The 14,026-nt window shown below is 38.0% G+C and overlaps 1 protein-coding gene across 1 annotated transcript in view; it reads left to right on the top strand.

Annotated features, from left to right (window-relative positions):
- Nucleotides 1-6,229: 6,229 nt before the first annotated feature.
- Nucleotides 6,230-14,026, top strand: part of pspc1 (paraspeckle component 1) — a 76,941-nt gene continuing 69,144 nt past the window's right edge. The window contains exon 1 of the mRNA XM_048181453.1: nucleotides 6,230-6,295. Coding sequence (XP_048037410.1) covers nucleotides 6,230-6,295 — 66 coding nt within the window. The remainder of the gene's footprint in view (nucleotides 6,296-14,026) is intronic.

Below are 14,026 nucleotides of genomic sequence, written 5' to 3'. Positions count from 1 at the left end.
GGCCAACGGGTGGCGGTGAGCCTGGGTGCGAGGGCCCTCTCAACGCTGCTTGCAGCTTTAATTATTATTAGGGCCCGAGCACCGATGGTGTGAGGACCCTATTGGAATTGCTCCGTTTATTATTATTATTATCAGGGCCCGAGCACCGATGGTGTGAGGACCCTATTGGAATTGCTCCGTTTATTATTACTATTAGGGCCCAAGCGAAAATTCGCGCAGGGCCCTCTTGTTCTTCTAAGGATTATTATTATTATTATTTTTTTTTTTTTGTCTTTTTTTTTTCGTCTTCCGGGGCTTTTTGGGGGCCTTAACATGCTCAAAAACTCTTGAAAATTGGCACACACATTGGAATCCGCGGCCATTAGGACGCTGGAGAGGCTGGTACCCGGGCGTGGCAGGGGGGCTCAGTAGCGCCACCTTTTGACAAAAGTGGGGGGGTTAGTTTTTCCTACAGTCACCAAACTCGGTACACATATTGTTCTCATCAAGCCGGACAATTTTCTAATTTACATTCATTAGCTCCGACCAACAGGAAGTCGGCTATTTTGGTTTGAATGTTAATTTTTTGAAAAAACAGGCTATAAATTTTATACTACTACTCCTACAGGGTTTATCCAATTTATACCAAGCTGTTTTTAACTTGTTGCTAACACATTGAAGTTGTTTAATTGCAAACGGATTTTGGATATCTCAAACGGTTTGGCCGTGGCGAGGCAACGAATTTATGGCAAGAAAAGGGAAACAAAGTGTTATAACTTCTGCATACATTAATTGATTTTGATGAAACTTCGGCTTAGTCTTCGTTGTACAAGGCTGATCACATGGATGTGACTATTGTGATTCAAAGTCATAGCGCCACCAACTGGAAGCAGAAAATGTGTCACTTTCAGCATAAATTGAGATCACCCTCTTATTTTTACCTGATTTGCTTCAAAATTCATCAGAATAATGTTAAAACTTGGCACATGTAATCCTTTGAAAATGGGCAGGGAGGAGGGGCTCTATAGCGGCACCTTGTAGTGCAGTAAATGTGGAGTGAATTTGACATAGTACTTTGATGTTTAACCGTTTTAAATGCCTATTGCCCGCTGTGCACAGTTGCCCTGAATGCCCTGAAAGATTACTTTTCACCTAACTCATTTATCACATTGAATTGAATAGGATAATCTTGTACCATATTGATATTAAAATACAAAGAATAAGTAAATATATTCCAATCTTTATTATCAAAAACATGAAGTGCATTAAACATTACGTTATGTCAGGGTTTCCAAAATTGGGTTTCGTGAAGGTGCTGCAGGAGTATTGTGAGTTTGATGAAAATATAAATGCCATTATAAAGCTTTGAAGTATCAGGGTGATCATTAATATAACTCTGATTATATTTGTCTGAAAGAAGAAAGTCATATACACCTAGGATGGCTTGAGGGTGGGTAAATCATGGGGTAATTTTCATTTTAAAGTAAATTAATCTTTTAAATAAAATCCTTTTTTAGTACCCTTTTCGGTAACACTTTATTTTAGGGTCTTTTAACTATTTGCTTATTAGCATGCATATTACTAGAATATTGGCTGTTTATTAGTACTTAGTAAGCACATATTAATGCCTTATTCTGCATGACCTTATTCTACATTCTTAATCCTACCCAATACCTAAACTTAACAACTACCTTACTAACTATTAATAAGCAGTAAACTAGGAGTTTATTGAGGGAAAAGTCAAGATTAATAGTGAATGTGTTCCCTATACTAAAGTGTTAACATAATTTCTTAGTTTCTGCATGTTCATCAGGGGTGTCCAACCCTGCTCCTGGAGAGCTGCCATCCTGCATATTTAAGCTTCAATTTTGAGTGAACTTAAACACCTTTGATTGGCCATTGTATTAACTTGCTAAACATTTAGATCTAATGACTCTGCAGGCCATGGAAGTTAAGTCTTGCTCTGTGTACTGGTGCATTATCATGCTGATAACATGACACACCCTTCAGGGTACAGTGTTTAAACCATTAGGTGCACATGGTCTTCCAGAATGGTTCAGTAGTCCTTGGAAATGATGTGCCCATCAAACACAGTAGGGAATGCCATGATATTGCAGCTTAAACCATCACTGATCCACACCTGTGCTTCACTGTGGGCATGCAACAGTCCAGGTGTTAAGCCTCTTTGGGGCTTCTCCACACTGTAACTCCCATGGATTTGGGAAAGACACTGAAGGTGGACTCATCAGAAAACAATAGGGATGTAACGATATCAAAATCTCACGATACGATAATATCTCGATATAAAATCCATGATACGATATTTATTGCGAAATTAAAATAAATAAATAAATAAATAAATAAAGACATTGTCAGTTTGAAACAGGAACTTCCATTGTTTTCAGTTTTCATAATAAAGAAAAAATATTAAACAACCAATAAAAATAGTAGTAAGGGGAAAAAATGCACAATCTCAACTCCTTTTTGTGTTTATTATACTTGTAAAATGAGTTTATCAGACTGCTAATCTCAACAAATTCACTAACACTTTACAAATAAGGTTCATTAGTTAACATTAACTACATTTACTAATAATGAACTGCATATCTACAGCATTCATTAATATTTAACGTTAATTTCAACATTTACTAATACATCATTAAAATCAAGAGTTGTACTTGTTAACATTATTTAACGCACTGTAAACTAACATGAACAATATGAACAGTGGTATTTTTTATTAACTAACATTAAAGTCTGCGTGAACCGGAAGTTGACTTTTCTCCAGTGCTGTGACGTATTTCTAAGTGAAACGGAATATTGCTTTAGCGCTCCTCCTCTCCATCTCTCGCTCATAGCAGACTAACCATTGGAGGGGAGTGGTTTAAGCGATTTCAACCCATGCCGTCAAACTGATGTCATCAGAGAAGGGGCACCATTGCAGAGGGGAGGAGCATTTTCAGATTTTGATTAAATATTACGAAGCCAAACCATTTTTTTGTGTGGATTGACTTGCACGGATGAATTGTTCACCACAAAACTAGCAATTTGAGCTAACAAAATAAATAAGGTCAATTTTGATTTCATGTGTACTTTAACAAAGATTAACAAATACTGTAACAAATGAATTGCTCATGGTTAGTTCATGTTAGTTTATACATTAACTAAAGTTACCAAATGAACCTTATTGTAAAGTGTTACCACAAATTCAACACACATTGGATTCATAAAGACGTCACTTGTTTCTAAAAGAATGATTCAGTGATACTGTTTTAACAGTAATTTGTTGCCATCTAGTGCCGTAACAATGCAGCGATATATTAGCCAGGAGTTAGGTCAGGAGTCTTAGGTGGCCATGGCAGGTCAGGAGCTCTGGGCGGCCATGACGGGTGTAGCATATGCACATGTATCAGGACAATCAATAAACTTTGGAGTTTTCAGAATGCTTTTAACCTGATGAACTGTGTTCGTTAATCACTAAGTCGGCTCCGACCAGTCTGCAAAGATGAGCCCATTTGACATCTTTGTGGCCTGGGCGAGGTAAGACAGTGGACCCAATTTCCTAGCTTTTGGAACATCAAAGGATCAACCCCCGGTTGTGGGCAAGAAACTCAGCGCCAGAGACTGACCAGACAAATTCCACACACACACCCCACACACACACACAGACACACACACATATACAAACATGCCTAGAGATGGTATGTACAGTTATTCTCAAGATATGACTGTGCCAAAGTGTACCCGCTATATTTTAAGTGCATATATGCTTCCTAGTGTTTAGATTTTAGAGTTTAAATGACTGTAGCCATTCTAGTTTCATTCCTATTAATGTAATTTTGTCTGTAAACCATAACTTCTTCTACATGTTTCGTTTATATGTCAAGTCTAGATTCTTTTGAAAGCTGTTCATCTGATTTATTCCATAATGTATGTCACACTGCTGACAAATGCATTGTACTATTTTTAATAGTACTTCGAAGGAAAATGAACACTAATCCAACCTTGTAAATCATGCAAATGAGTTTGCAAGACAAAAACAAAGGGAAAGCTTTCCCGCCAACTTTGCACCCATGTTATTGGCTACCCCACCTCAAGGAGGTGTGTCGGCTTATCTGTCATAAAAGCAAAGACGCACAATCTCTTGGGGTTCTCTCCCGATTGTCTCACGAGCATCTCGTGCACGTTTTTCCCGGACCTCTCCGGTGACCACGCGCTGCCACCGCGCTCAGCTTCGGGATCGCCATCTTCCAGCGAAACTCACTCTCGTCCTCAGTTCAAACCTTCCCGCTGAACGGAGGAAGCCAACGAACTGCACCAGCGCTAACCTGAAATTCGACACACGCAACCAATGCAAGTATACTGCCGTTTCTCAATCTTAGATGATGAAACTGATTTCCGTGCTGGCTTAGGACTGGTTGTGAGTTTGCTACTTGCCTTCTCTCTTTCCTTCTCTACTTCTATTCTTGTACATAGGTGTGTATTTTCTTGTATATTTAGATGTATAACCTCTGTATTCGTAGTTTGCATATAGTAAAACGTTATTCATGCTCGATTGTTCTGTTTGTTCTTTCAGCTGAAAACCCAAGTCACTTTAACGTTTTTCGATCGTTTTATGCTTTGATGTTATAATAGCAGGTTATTTTCATGGCCAGATAACTTTGTTTATAATATTCTGTGAGGGACTTAGTTTGCTGGACAAACTAACAGTTTCTCTAAATAATTATTAAACCAGAACTAATCATATATGTAATTGATTATAATTCATTGTAATTGATTCACGATATATGTTTAATTCCCCGTTGGGTCGATATATGAATCATAATTTATTCATAACCTTATGAATTATTATATTCATATTTCATCCATAAATTGATTAATAACTGTACGAACCGCTACATTCGTTACACGGGTCAGGAGCTGTAGGCAGCCACGGCAGGTCTGGAGCTGAGGGCGGCCATGGCGGGTCAGGAGCTGTAGGCAGCCATGGCAGGTCTGGAGCTGAGGGCAGCCATGGTGGGTCAGGAGCTGTAGGCGGCCATGGCGGGTCTCGAGTCCCACCCACATGTGTTTCCTCCACATGTTGCTCACCCACGGGTACACTGCCCCACTGGTTCGTGGGCTGGAATGGGTTTGTGGACGGCTGGAGCTGGCCGGTCGGCCGCCGGAGCTGGCCTGTGGACTGCTGGAGCTGACTTGGGAACACTTGGAACAGACTCGTGGGCAGCGGGAGCGGACTCGTTGGCGGCAAGGGCTGGAGCGGGCTCGGCGAGGGCTGGTGCGGGCTCGTTGAAGCATGGAGTGGATTCGTGAAGGCATGGAGCGGGCTCGGCGAAGGCAGGAGTGAGATTGAGATGACTGGGAGCAGGTTCAGTCCAAAAGTCTATAAGCCAGTCCTCCTCATCACTGACTGGTGCCTGGGGCTGCTCGGAAGCAGAAAACTCAGGAGACTGGGGCTGCACGGAGGCAGAAAACTCAGAAGACTGGGGTTGCACGTAGGCAGAAAACTCAGGAGACTGGGGCTGTTTGACTGCCTTCTTCCTCTCTTTCTTTGGCCGTTTGGGCCCAGCGGAGGATTTATCCTTGGCCATATGGGGATTTGGGTCCGACAGGACACCAGGGGAATGCCCACTGGAGGGGTAGGTGGAGGAAAGCGGAGATTGGCGAACTGGCCAGGCCGCCTGTGTTTCTGTGGGGGCTGGACGAGGACTACACGATTGATCAAGAACCTCCTCAATGACAAAATCAGAACAATTTAGAAACAAAATCAGATGAATTGCTTCGACTAGGGAAAAACAACAGGCAGGTTCATCAAAACGAATCGTGTCCTCATCCAACCCCGCCAGAAAACAGGCATTCAACGGGGCATCTGGCCAATTCACCAAATAAGCGATCTCAACAAATTCCTCAACATACCTCTCCAGCAAGCGACCGTCCTGCCGGAGCCCACACAGGCAATCCTCTGCTGGAGTCAACTTGGGAGATACAGGAATCTCTGAAATGAAGAACAAGCCCATCTTCTTTGTAGATTTCCAACAGTTTGGTCTGATCTTCTGTTAAGGGTGCTGCTGTAAAGACGAGGCGAGTACGGAAATCCACAATGTAACAGGCTTTAATGAACAATCCAGGAACATGGAACAGCGTTACACACATTAAACAACAACAAGAACGGACAAGGAGTACAAGGAGTGAGTCCAAACTTAAAGGGAGTGCTGACGAGGACAACAGGTGCTGGGACTCCGGGGAGACTATGTGGAGACTTCTCTGTGGCACTCGTGATGGATTCAGAGAAATGTTCACTTGGAAGAAGAGCAAGGTGAAGGGAGTACTTTGAAAGCCTACACAATCTTTTCCATTTTCTTTAATTTCATGTCAAACTAGTAACAATAAAGCTTGCTTATAGGCTTCTTATACTACTGGCTATAAGGGACAATATATGACATTTTAAATCGTATTAACCCCTTAAACCCCACCCTTCAGTATGATTTTTGTCAAATGTTTAATAGTCGAATCGTTATCATTTAGGAAAAAGATCATGTTGGTCATCATGTTGGTGTAATATCATTGCGCCTGCTGCACCCATGGTACTGCAGCAAAGTTCCTTGATTAATTATGCTGGAATAAGAGTATAGTTCCTAGCCATATTGGCCTAGAAAATTGCAACTTTTCATTTTCCGTTGGTCTTAGTACACAATGTAACTACAGAAGAGTCAAGTTTTAAATATGAAAAATATCGAAACGAAAATAGTTTCACTTAAATGCGTTAGAATGTAAACAGACATGAAGTTTGGTTGCATGAACAACTCTCATGCTCACTCCATCCCTGGATCGCAAACAGACGCACTACGAGTGACACGCAAACAAGTTTCTGTGGAGTTCAGATACGCAATTGCCACGTGAAATCAGAACACACAAACACATGAAAATTAGTGCTGTACCTACCAGTGACAAGGAGATTGTGAATAAAAAAGGGCTTGTCAGTGTGGCCGTTTCATGGTTTCCTTATATCTTACAGTTGATCTACTTCAAAGTTCGTCTTGAGAGAGCAGGTGTCATGTCGGTATAAACAGCTGCACAGTGTTTTCAACCACAAAGTATCTTTATTTCTGTGTTACAAATATTCAAATTATCACAGAAATACTGAGATAAAAGTTTACAGTTTAGAAATAAACACTGTTATCAATCAAAACTGAGCAAATCAGCTTCTGAAAGAAACTTGGTGCTGAAAACGACGCACTTATCGATTACATTGTTTCACCACCAGGTGGTGACAAGTGAGTGTTAAAAAATGTATTTGATATTGAATCTTCATTCATCAGATTCTTTCAAATACACTAATTCATCCAGTAATGAAACAAGCCTATTTATCAGTGAGTCATTGAATCATACATCCAAACAGATTTAAAAAAAAAAATTAACTCAAATAAATTAAAAAATTTAAAATAGACTGCAGCAATTAATATTTTGTCAGAACCTCTAGTAAATTGCATGTTTTTTCCTTTAGTTGTCATTCAGAATTGTGATCTTAGTTTGACAAAACAAAAAAGTTTCTTAATTTATCCAGAATTGTGCAGCTCTAAGTTTCTTTAATGCTTATTTATTTATTCTTCATATAAAATATAAGAAAGATTTACATTGTACTTTTTATTTAAAATTATTTGTTGTTTGCCTTAATATAAAAAAAAAACATTGCACACTCGCTGCGAGATTGGAGGATGTGAGCGATAACACATTCTCATCCAGCAACTCGGCCTTGGCAGCTACTGAAGGATGAGAAATAGCCATACCATTTTCAAATTGCTCTGCAAGCTCCATCTTGGTGCCCCACGATCTCAGTTTTCTCCTTGCCTCAGCTGCAAGCAGGTCCTGCACGGGGCGCAGATGATTGTCCCAATTCCCTTAAAAAACAGGGACAAACGAAAGCGGAGTTTCTTCATAGAGAAACTTGCATTTAGCCCCCTATGACTGACTGAGCATGCTCCTCACCCAAGCGTATCACGTATAGTGTGTATCATCAGGTGTCAAAAAGTGCTGACATGGATGTATGCACTTCCTGAAAGCTTTCACTGCCATAACTGCCTTCGACACATCACAAACAAAAATAGGATGACGTGTACTACAGGCGCCCTTTTATACTCTGGTCACACCAGTAGTGATGTCATAGGCTATTGTTATGTTATTGTTGTGTTTTGACACATGCTTCAGACACCTGACATGCCAGAGGCATTCCCCATTAGCGCCCTAGGACGCAGTGTAAGTTCCCATTCGAAAGGGAACAGTGATCTAATACTAACATACATTTTGATATTTAACTTGGTGAGACAAATTATAAACTAAGTGTTTTAGTAAATCCAAAGAAAAAACAAAATAAAACAATAACTGGATAAAATTCAGTTGTAGTGTAGTCTAGATGTAAAGACTTAAGTTAACACTGTATGCATACATTTTGTCAGGCATATGTAGATGTAGATTTGACTTTGTGTGTGAAGATCAAATCTATGTGGCTAGCATTTAGCTGTGGCTATGTGTAAATGCAATCATGGTCCAAAAAAAGGTGAGGAGGTTTTACAATTGTGAATTTGATCCTGTTTTTGTAACAGGGAGCCAGCTTGAAAAATGTGAGTATGAGGTGTGATCTTGCTCAAAATCCTTCAACACTAATGTTTTTGTTGAGGAGCATGATAAAGTGCAAAGTTCAGAGTTACTAAATCCTGTTGTAAGGAAAGCATTTTCATGGTTAGTGCAGTTGTAAATCACATTGTAGCCACATGGCAATTCTGTGCTCCTGTTCATGGTTTTACTCCAGCTATATGGAAAATAGCAGAGTTTTCCACTTAGGAGGCAAACAAATTCAACATAGTCACACATGCAACTAGAAATTGCAATACAATTCCAGTACTACACTTATTATTCTAATTTATACAAGATACATGGCCTAGAATGCATAGCATCTACAACCTAAGTGTTTCATTCAACACTTACAGTAAAGCAATTGTGTGTTTTAAAGAATAAACTAAGCTAGTCTATGTGTACATATAGTATTACAAACAACTTTAATGTGTGTTGTATGCGCACAATGTGTTTAGCACAATTAAAAATTTGAAAATACAAACAGGATCAATGCTGTTGGAGGCCTTGCATGAACAATGCAGTTAACTCACTAAGTTTTTACCTGCAAATGAGCACTGTTCTTTGCTCTTAGAATGTAAGGTGAAAATAAGGTGGAGGTCTACCCCTACCCAGTGACCAGCCTTTTTCCTCTGTATGGCCTATTTTCTGACAGGAACTGCAAAACCTGCTCTCTTTGCCACTGGTTTGTTTGCTGTGTTCAACTGGAGTTTGAGGATTTTCATGACTCTTTTGTACACCATGCATTCTGGTACATGACTCTGTGTTATTCCAGTGCTGCATCACGTTAAGATCTGAAATAGGTGCAATTTCTTGAGCAGTGGCCTCTGAAGAAAACATTCCAGATTCATCAGTGCAATTCACCTCATCTAAGAAGTGAACATGCTTTTTAGTCTCATCGCTGTTAAGCGTTTTGGTAGACTTTTGAGGATTTAGTTTAGCCTTGAGATCTGCAATGGTCTCTTTGTGTTTTTTACACTTTTCAGTCAGGGCTAACTGGTCAGCTAGTAAATTATCTAGCTGTGTTTGAAGATCCTGAACCTGAATCAAGTTTAAAGCCTCAATTATTTCACCACGTTTTAATTTCTTTTGATGTTTGCCAATTATGTCCCACCATTTGAGCATTTCATCATCTGAACATTTAATCCCAATATATTGTTTCTTGAGTTTGCACAAGGTAGGCTCAACTTTTTTGCTCCATAAAGCAAACAGTACGTCACTCTTTTAAGAAATTTTCTCTTCCATCCCTGAGGAGATCTGAATATCATACCATTAAACAATTAAAATAGACTTACCCATTCCTTGGTGAGAAGGTCAGCTTTCATTCACAAGATAAACTGTGAAAAAATTCAAGATAGCTCATTTTGACGACTGATCAAAGTAAATTTCAGAAAGCTTACTGCAAGGGATCCCGGGTTTCAGCACCTTCTGTAAGGGTGGACTGCCTACAGGGGTTCAGGATGTAGGGTTGCTGAGCGACTAAAGAAACGTTATCAGCAAGACGGTAGAAAACTGTACATTTCTTGTCTTACCACCCACTGCTACTTATACCAACGATGGAAATAAGCGCAGTTACAATAGCAAAATATGTGGGAGAGCGTTGCTATAGGGTGACGATATAATATTGCAATAGGGAGCACATTAATGTTAATACTAAAAATCAAAACTAGTTAGCACATCATTTGTAACTGAAAGGGTTTAATGACAATATCTGATTATGGTTACACTTAAAATAGTTACACAATAAATGTATGAGATGATAAAATCATATACCATTAACCGTACCCAGCATGTATGTAAAAAGTTACCTGAGAGATAGAGAAAGAGTGAAAGAGAAAGAGAGGGCCAGAGAGTTCCCAAGAAAAGCCAAGAATAAAAGAGACAGAGCAACGGTTACAATCTTCTTTTATTCCTTCCTTGACCATGTGACTGAAACCTAAATGTGAGACATTAAAACTGACCAATCAGAAGATTAAAATTTCCCCCACTGTACTAAAGGTGTGACAATTTGTAGGCCCCCGATGTACATGCATTTTGGCCTATAGGGCTTAATCACTATCAACACATTTGTGCCTTCCAAATTAGGGATGTGCAACAGCCACCGAGTACTCGACCGTGACAGCGACGATCGATCATGTAAATGATGATCGAAATGTATTTTTTTCTTTTTTCTCCTGATTGGTTATAGTAGCACTTTAGGCGGCGCCCTGAGCCCCGATTGTTTAGCTTTCCACAGCATGCGTCAAAAGACGTGAGAACAGAGAGAATGGCCTCGAAGTGACGTAGTGATGTCTAGTTTAACTTTGACAAGATCCTTTCCTTTCCTTCCTTTACTATCCTTTCAATTCTATTCATAATTAATTTAGCAATAATCATCAGTGATTTTCATACTGTAAAGTATCATTTTGGTTGATCAGAAAGTGCAAATTGAATCCAAAATATTGCTGAAATATTAGTGACACTTTTTAAAGCACAATCGGAGTTACACTTTCGGTCAAGCTCATGTTTACATTCGCAAACCTTTTGCAGATTAAAGTTGTAATAGCTACAGCTGATTAATTACGATGCGTTGGGTTGGGATATCAACATTTATTAAGATGCTGAATGCGCTGCATATCAGTGTTTAGTTTCATGCTCAAATGCAATGCCCGATATTGACTGAGTTATTTGAGACGGTCATATTGCTTTTAGATGTTTCTTTAAAAAAAAAAAAAAAAAAAAAAAAAAAAAAATATATATATATATATATATATATATATATATATATATATATATAGATGTTATAATAATGCAACAGTGCATTTTTCGTCATATTTGTTCAATGGCATAATTCGCATGGCTTTGAAAACGCGCAAGCGATTTATGGAATCACTTAATAATGTGATTAAAATAAAGCACAGATCTGCCATAAACATGGGATTATAATGAGAACTTTATAGAAATCTACAATAAATTCTTACCCGTTATTCACCGCACTGTCGCTGAGAGAAGCATGCGAGCTGCTTGTCTGTCTCTCTCTCTCTCTCTCTCTCTCTCTCTCTATAGCGCGTAACTTAAAGTTCACTGGCATTTGTATCCTTTTGTGCCGATACAAGTTGTAATGTTACGTCTATATTATGTATCTAAGTTATCTGTTTAATATCAAAGGATATGTCATAGAACGGGCTTCAGTTTATTGGCGTCACTCACCTCAGGTGGCCATTCCTTTTAGATGCTTCCTTATTAAAAACATTGCTGCATCATAATCAATCTAACACTGTTCTAATCACATTTTCATGTTTTCATAGACAGGTTTTCATGTCATATTTTTATTTTTATCATTCATTTTCCTATATTTTCATTATCTCCATGACGGCCATGCCCTGCCCCCCGAGTACTCGATTAACCGTTTTTGAAACCTTTCGATGATTGAAATGAAAAATTGCCAGAAATGCCTATCCCTATTCCAAATGGCCCTTGTAGCAAGAGAGAGGGGGTTGAAACACTAAAGCCAATGTCTTTGTTCATTTGAAAATATCTTTAGATATTTTCAATCTTTGTGCAAATTTGTGCATTAATGGCTATGTTAAGTTAAATAAAGTTTACTAATTACAACAAAGCAGATAAGTATACTTTACCTGTGTACGCCGTTGTCTCATCTCCCCTCAGATGTGCTGACAAGTTTTTTTGGGGGATATTATGTGTGAATATTATTTAGAAACTATTTAGTTGTTTCAGTTTATTTTCCCAATAAATGGCAATATCATTTTTAGACTCTCTTTATTATGACAGGTAGTGTAATAAATTACTGTATGTTTTCATAGCATTCAGTTGGCACATTTGTTTGAAGTACATTGGGCAGGATGTGGAGTAGTGTGTTTTTTTTTTTTGTCAATAAAATAAAAATAAATAAAATAATGATTTTTATCTTATTAATCGATTAAACGAAAAAATAATCGGCCAACTAATCGATTATCAAAATAATCGTTAGTTGCAGCCCTAACCCCTGCCCTGCCCCGCCCCCATGTATAAGAAATCCTGTGCCCACGATTGATATTAAATACAACTCACAGGTGTTTGTTTAAATATTATTTTTCAATCTCATTCTCAATCAGTTTATAATATGTAAACAAAATATCTTATAAGCTATTGATCTGTTATATTCATAATAAATTACATTTTCTGCATTTTAACTTGTAATACTAGGATGTAATACTAGTTATATTGTTTATATTCATTCCCCTTGTAGTTTTGCTATATTACGTTTTAAAGGATTAGTCCACTTTTAAATACACTTTTCCTGATAAATTTACTCACCCCCATGTAGGGCTGGACGATATGGCCAAAATTTATATCACGATATAATTCTTAATTTCGGTCGATACGATATAATTCCGATATCGATATGAACTATATAATAGCCTCGGAAAAACTGCCAAGAACGGCCACAACGGATATCTGTACCTAAAAATGTTTGAAAAATGAATTTGCCAAATCTATGAAATCTCTTCCTATAAACTATATAATTTTTTAGAAATAAAAACAGTACAAATAAATTTATGTTCAGCTTTTATTTGTATTTAGCCTTCATACAAACATAAAAAATAAACATAAGACTCACTCACTTTAGTAATATTAATATCTTTAACATTAAACTATAACGTAGGCTGATTTTATTATCCTTAATATAGATTAAAACAAAAGTGCTTTAGCCAAGGTAAAGATTGTGAACAGTAAAAACAGAAAAAACAGTGAGAAACAACAAAAACACATTGCTGGGGCAGGGAAGTTGTTGAGTGTTGATGACACTAGGGGTGCAATGGTTCAAATTGCTCACGGTTCAGTTCGTATCACGGTTTTAGGGTCACGGTTTCGGTACGTGCTATTTGCACATACCGAACCGTACCGAAACTGTGACCCTAAAAATAGGACTACTGTCAAATAAAAATAAAGAAAATAAGAACAAACAATTAAACTACAAGCAACATCGCAAATAAGTACAATAAAGCAAATATTCAAATAAAATAAACAGTGCTTTTCAGGTTTTTCAGGTATCTTACAGTAGTTTTCAGGTACAGAAAATGGATAAAGTAATAAAATTTTTTTAATTAAAATATAAAATAACACTGCATATTATCTTTACTGTATAAAATAAATAAAAATGAATCATTATTGAAGTTACAAAAACTATTCAGTCAAGAGCAGTGAGTGATTTCTTTGTTATTTGTTGTTTGATTTAACATTAAAAACAGGCAGCAGGAATAGTTTTTTTCCCTTTAAGACATGCACGATCCAGTACATATACTCTTACACATGCGCTGTCTTTCTCGACTAATATACATTCACTTAAGACATAACCGACTATGTTTGCTAGGATACTCGACAAGACGGGCATGTTGACATAATTTTTGTATGAATTTGTCCGCCGAAGCGCGAGACT

The sequence above is a fragment of the Megalobrama amblycephala genome, linkage group LG2, assembly GCF_018812025.1.
Source record: "Megalobrama amblycephala isolate DHTTF-2021 linkage group LG2, ASM1881202v1, whole genome shotgun sequence".
Lineage (NCBI taxonomy): Eukaryota > Metazoa > Chordata > Actinopteri > Cypriniformes > Xenocyprididae > Megalobrama > Megalobrama amblycephala.
Note: the sequence above shows the minus strand (reverse complement) of the source record. Positions and strands in the feature narration are given on the sequence as shown.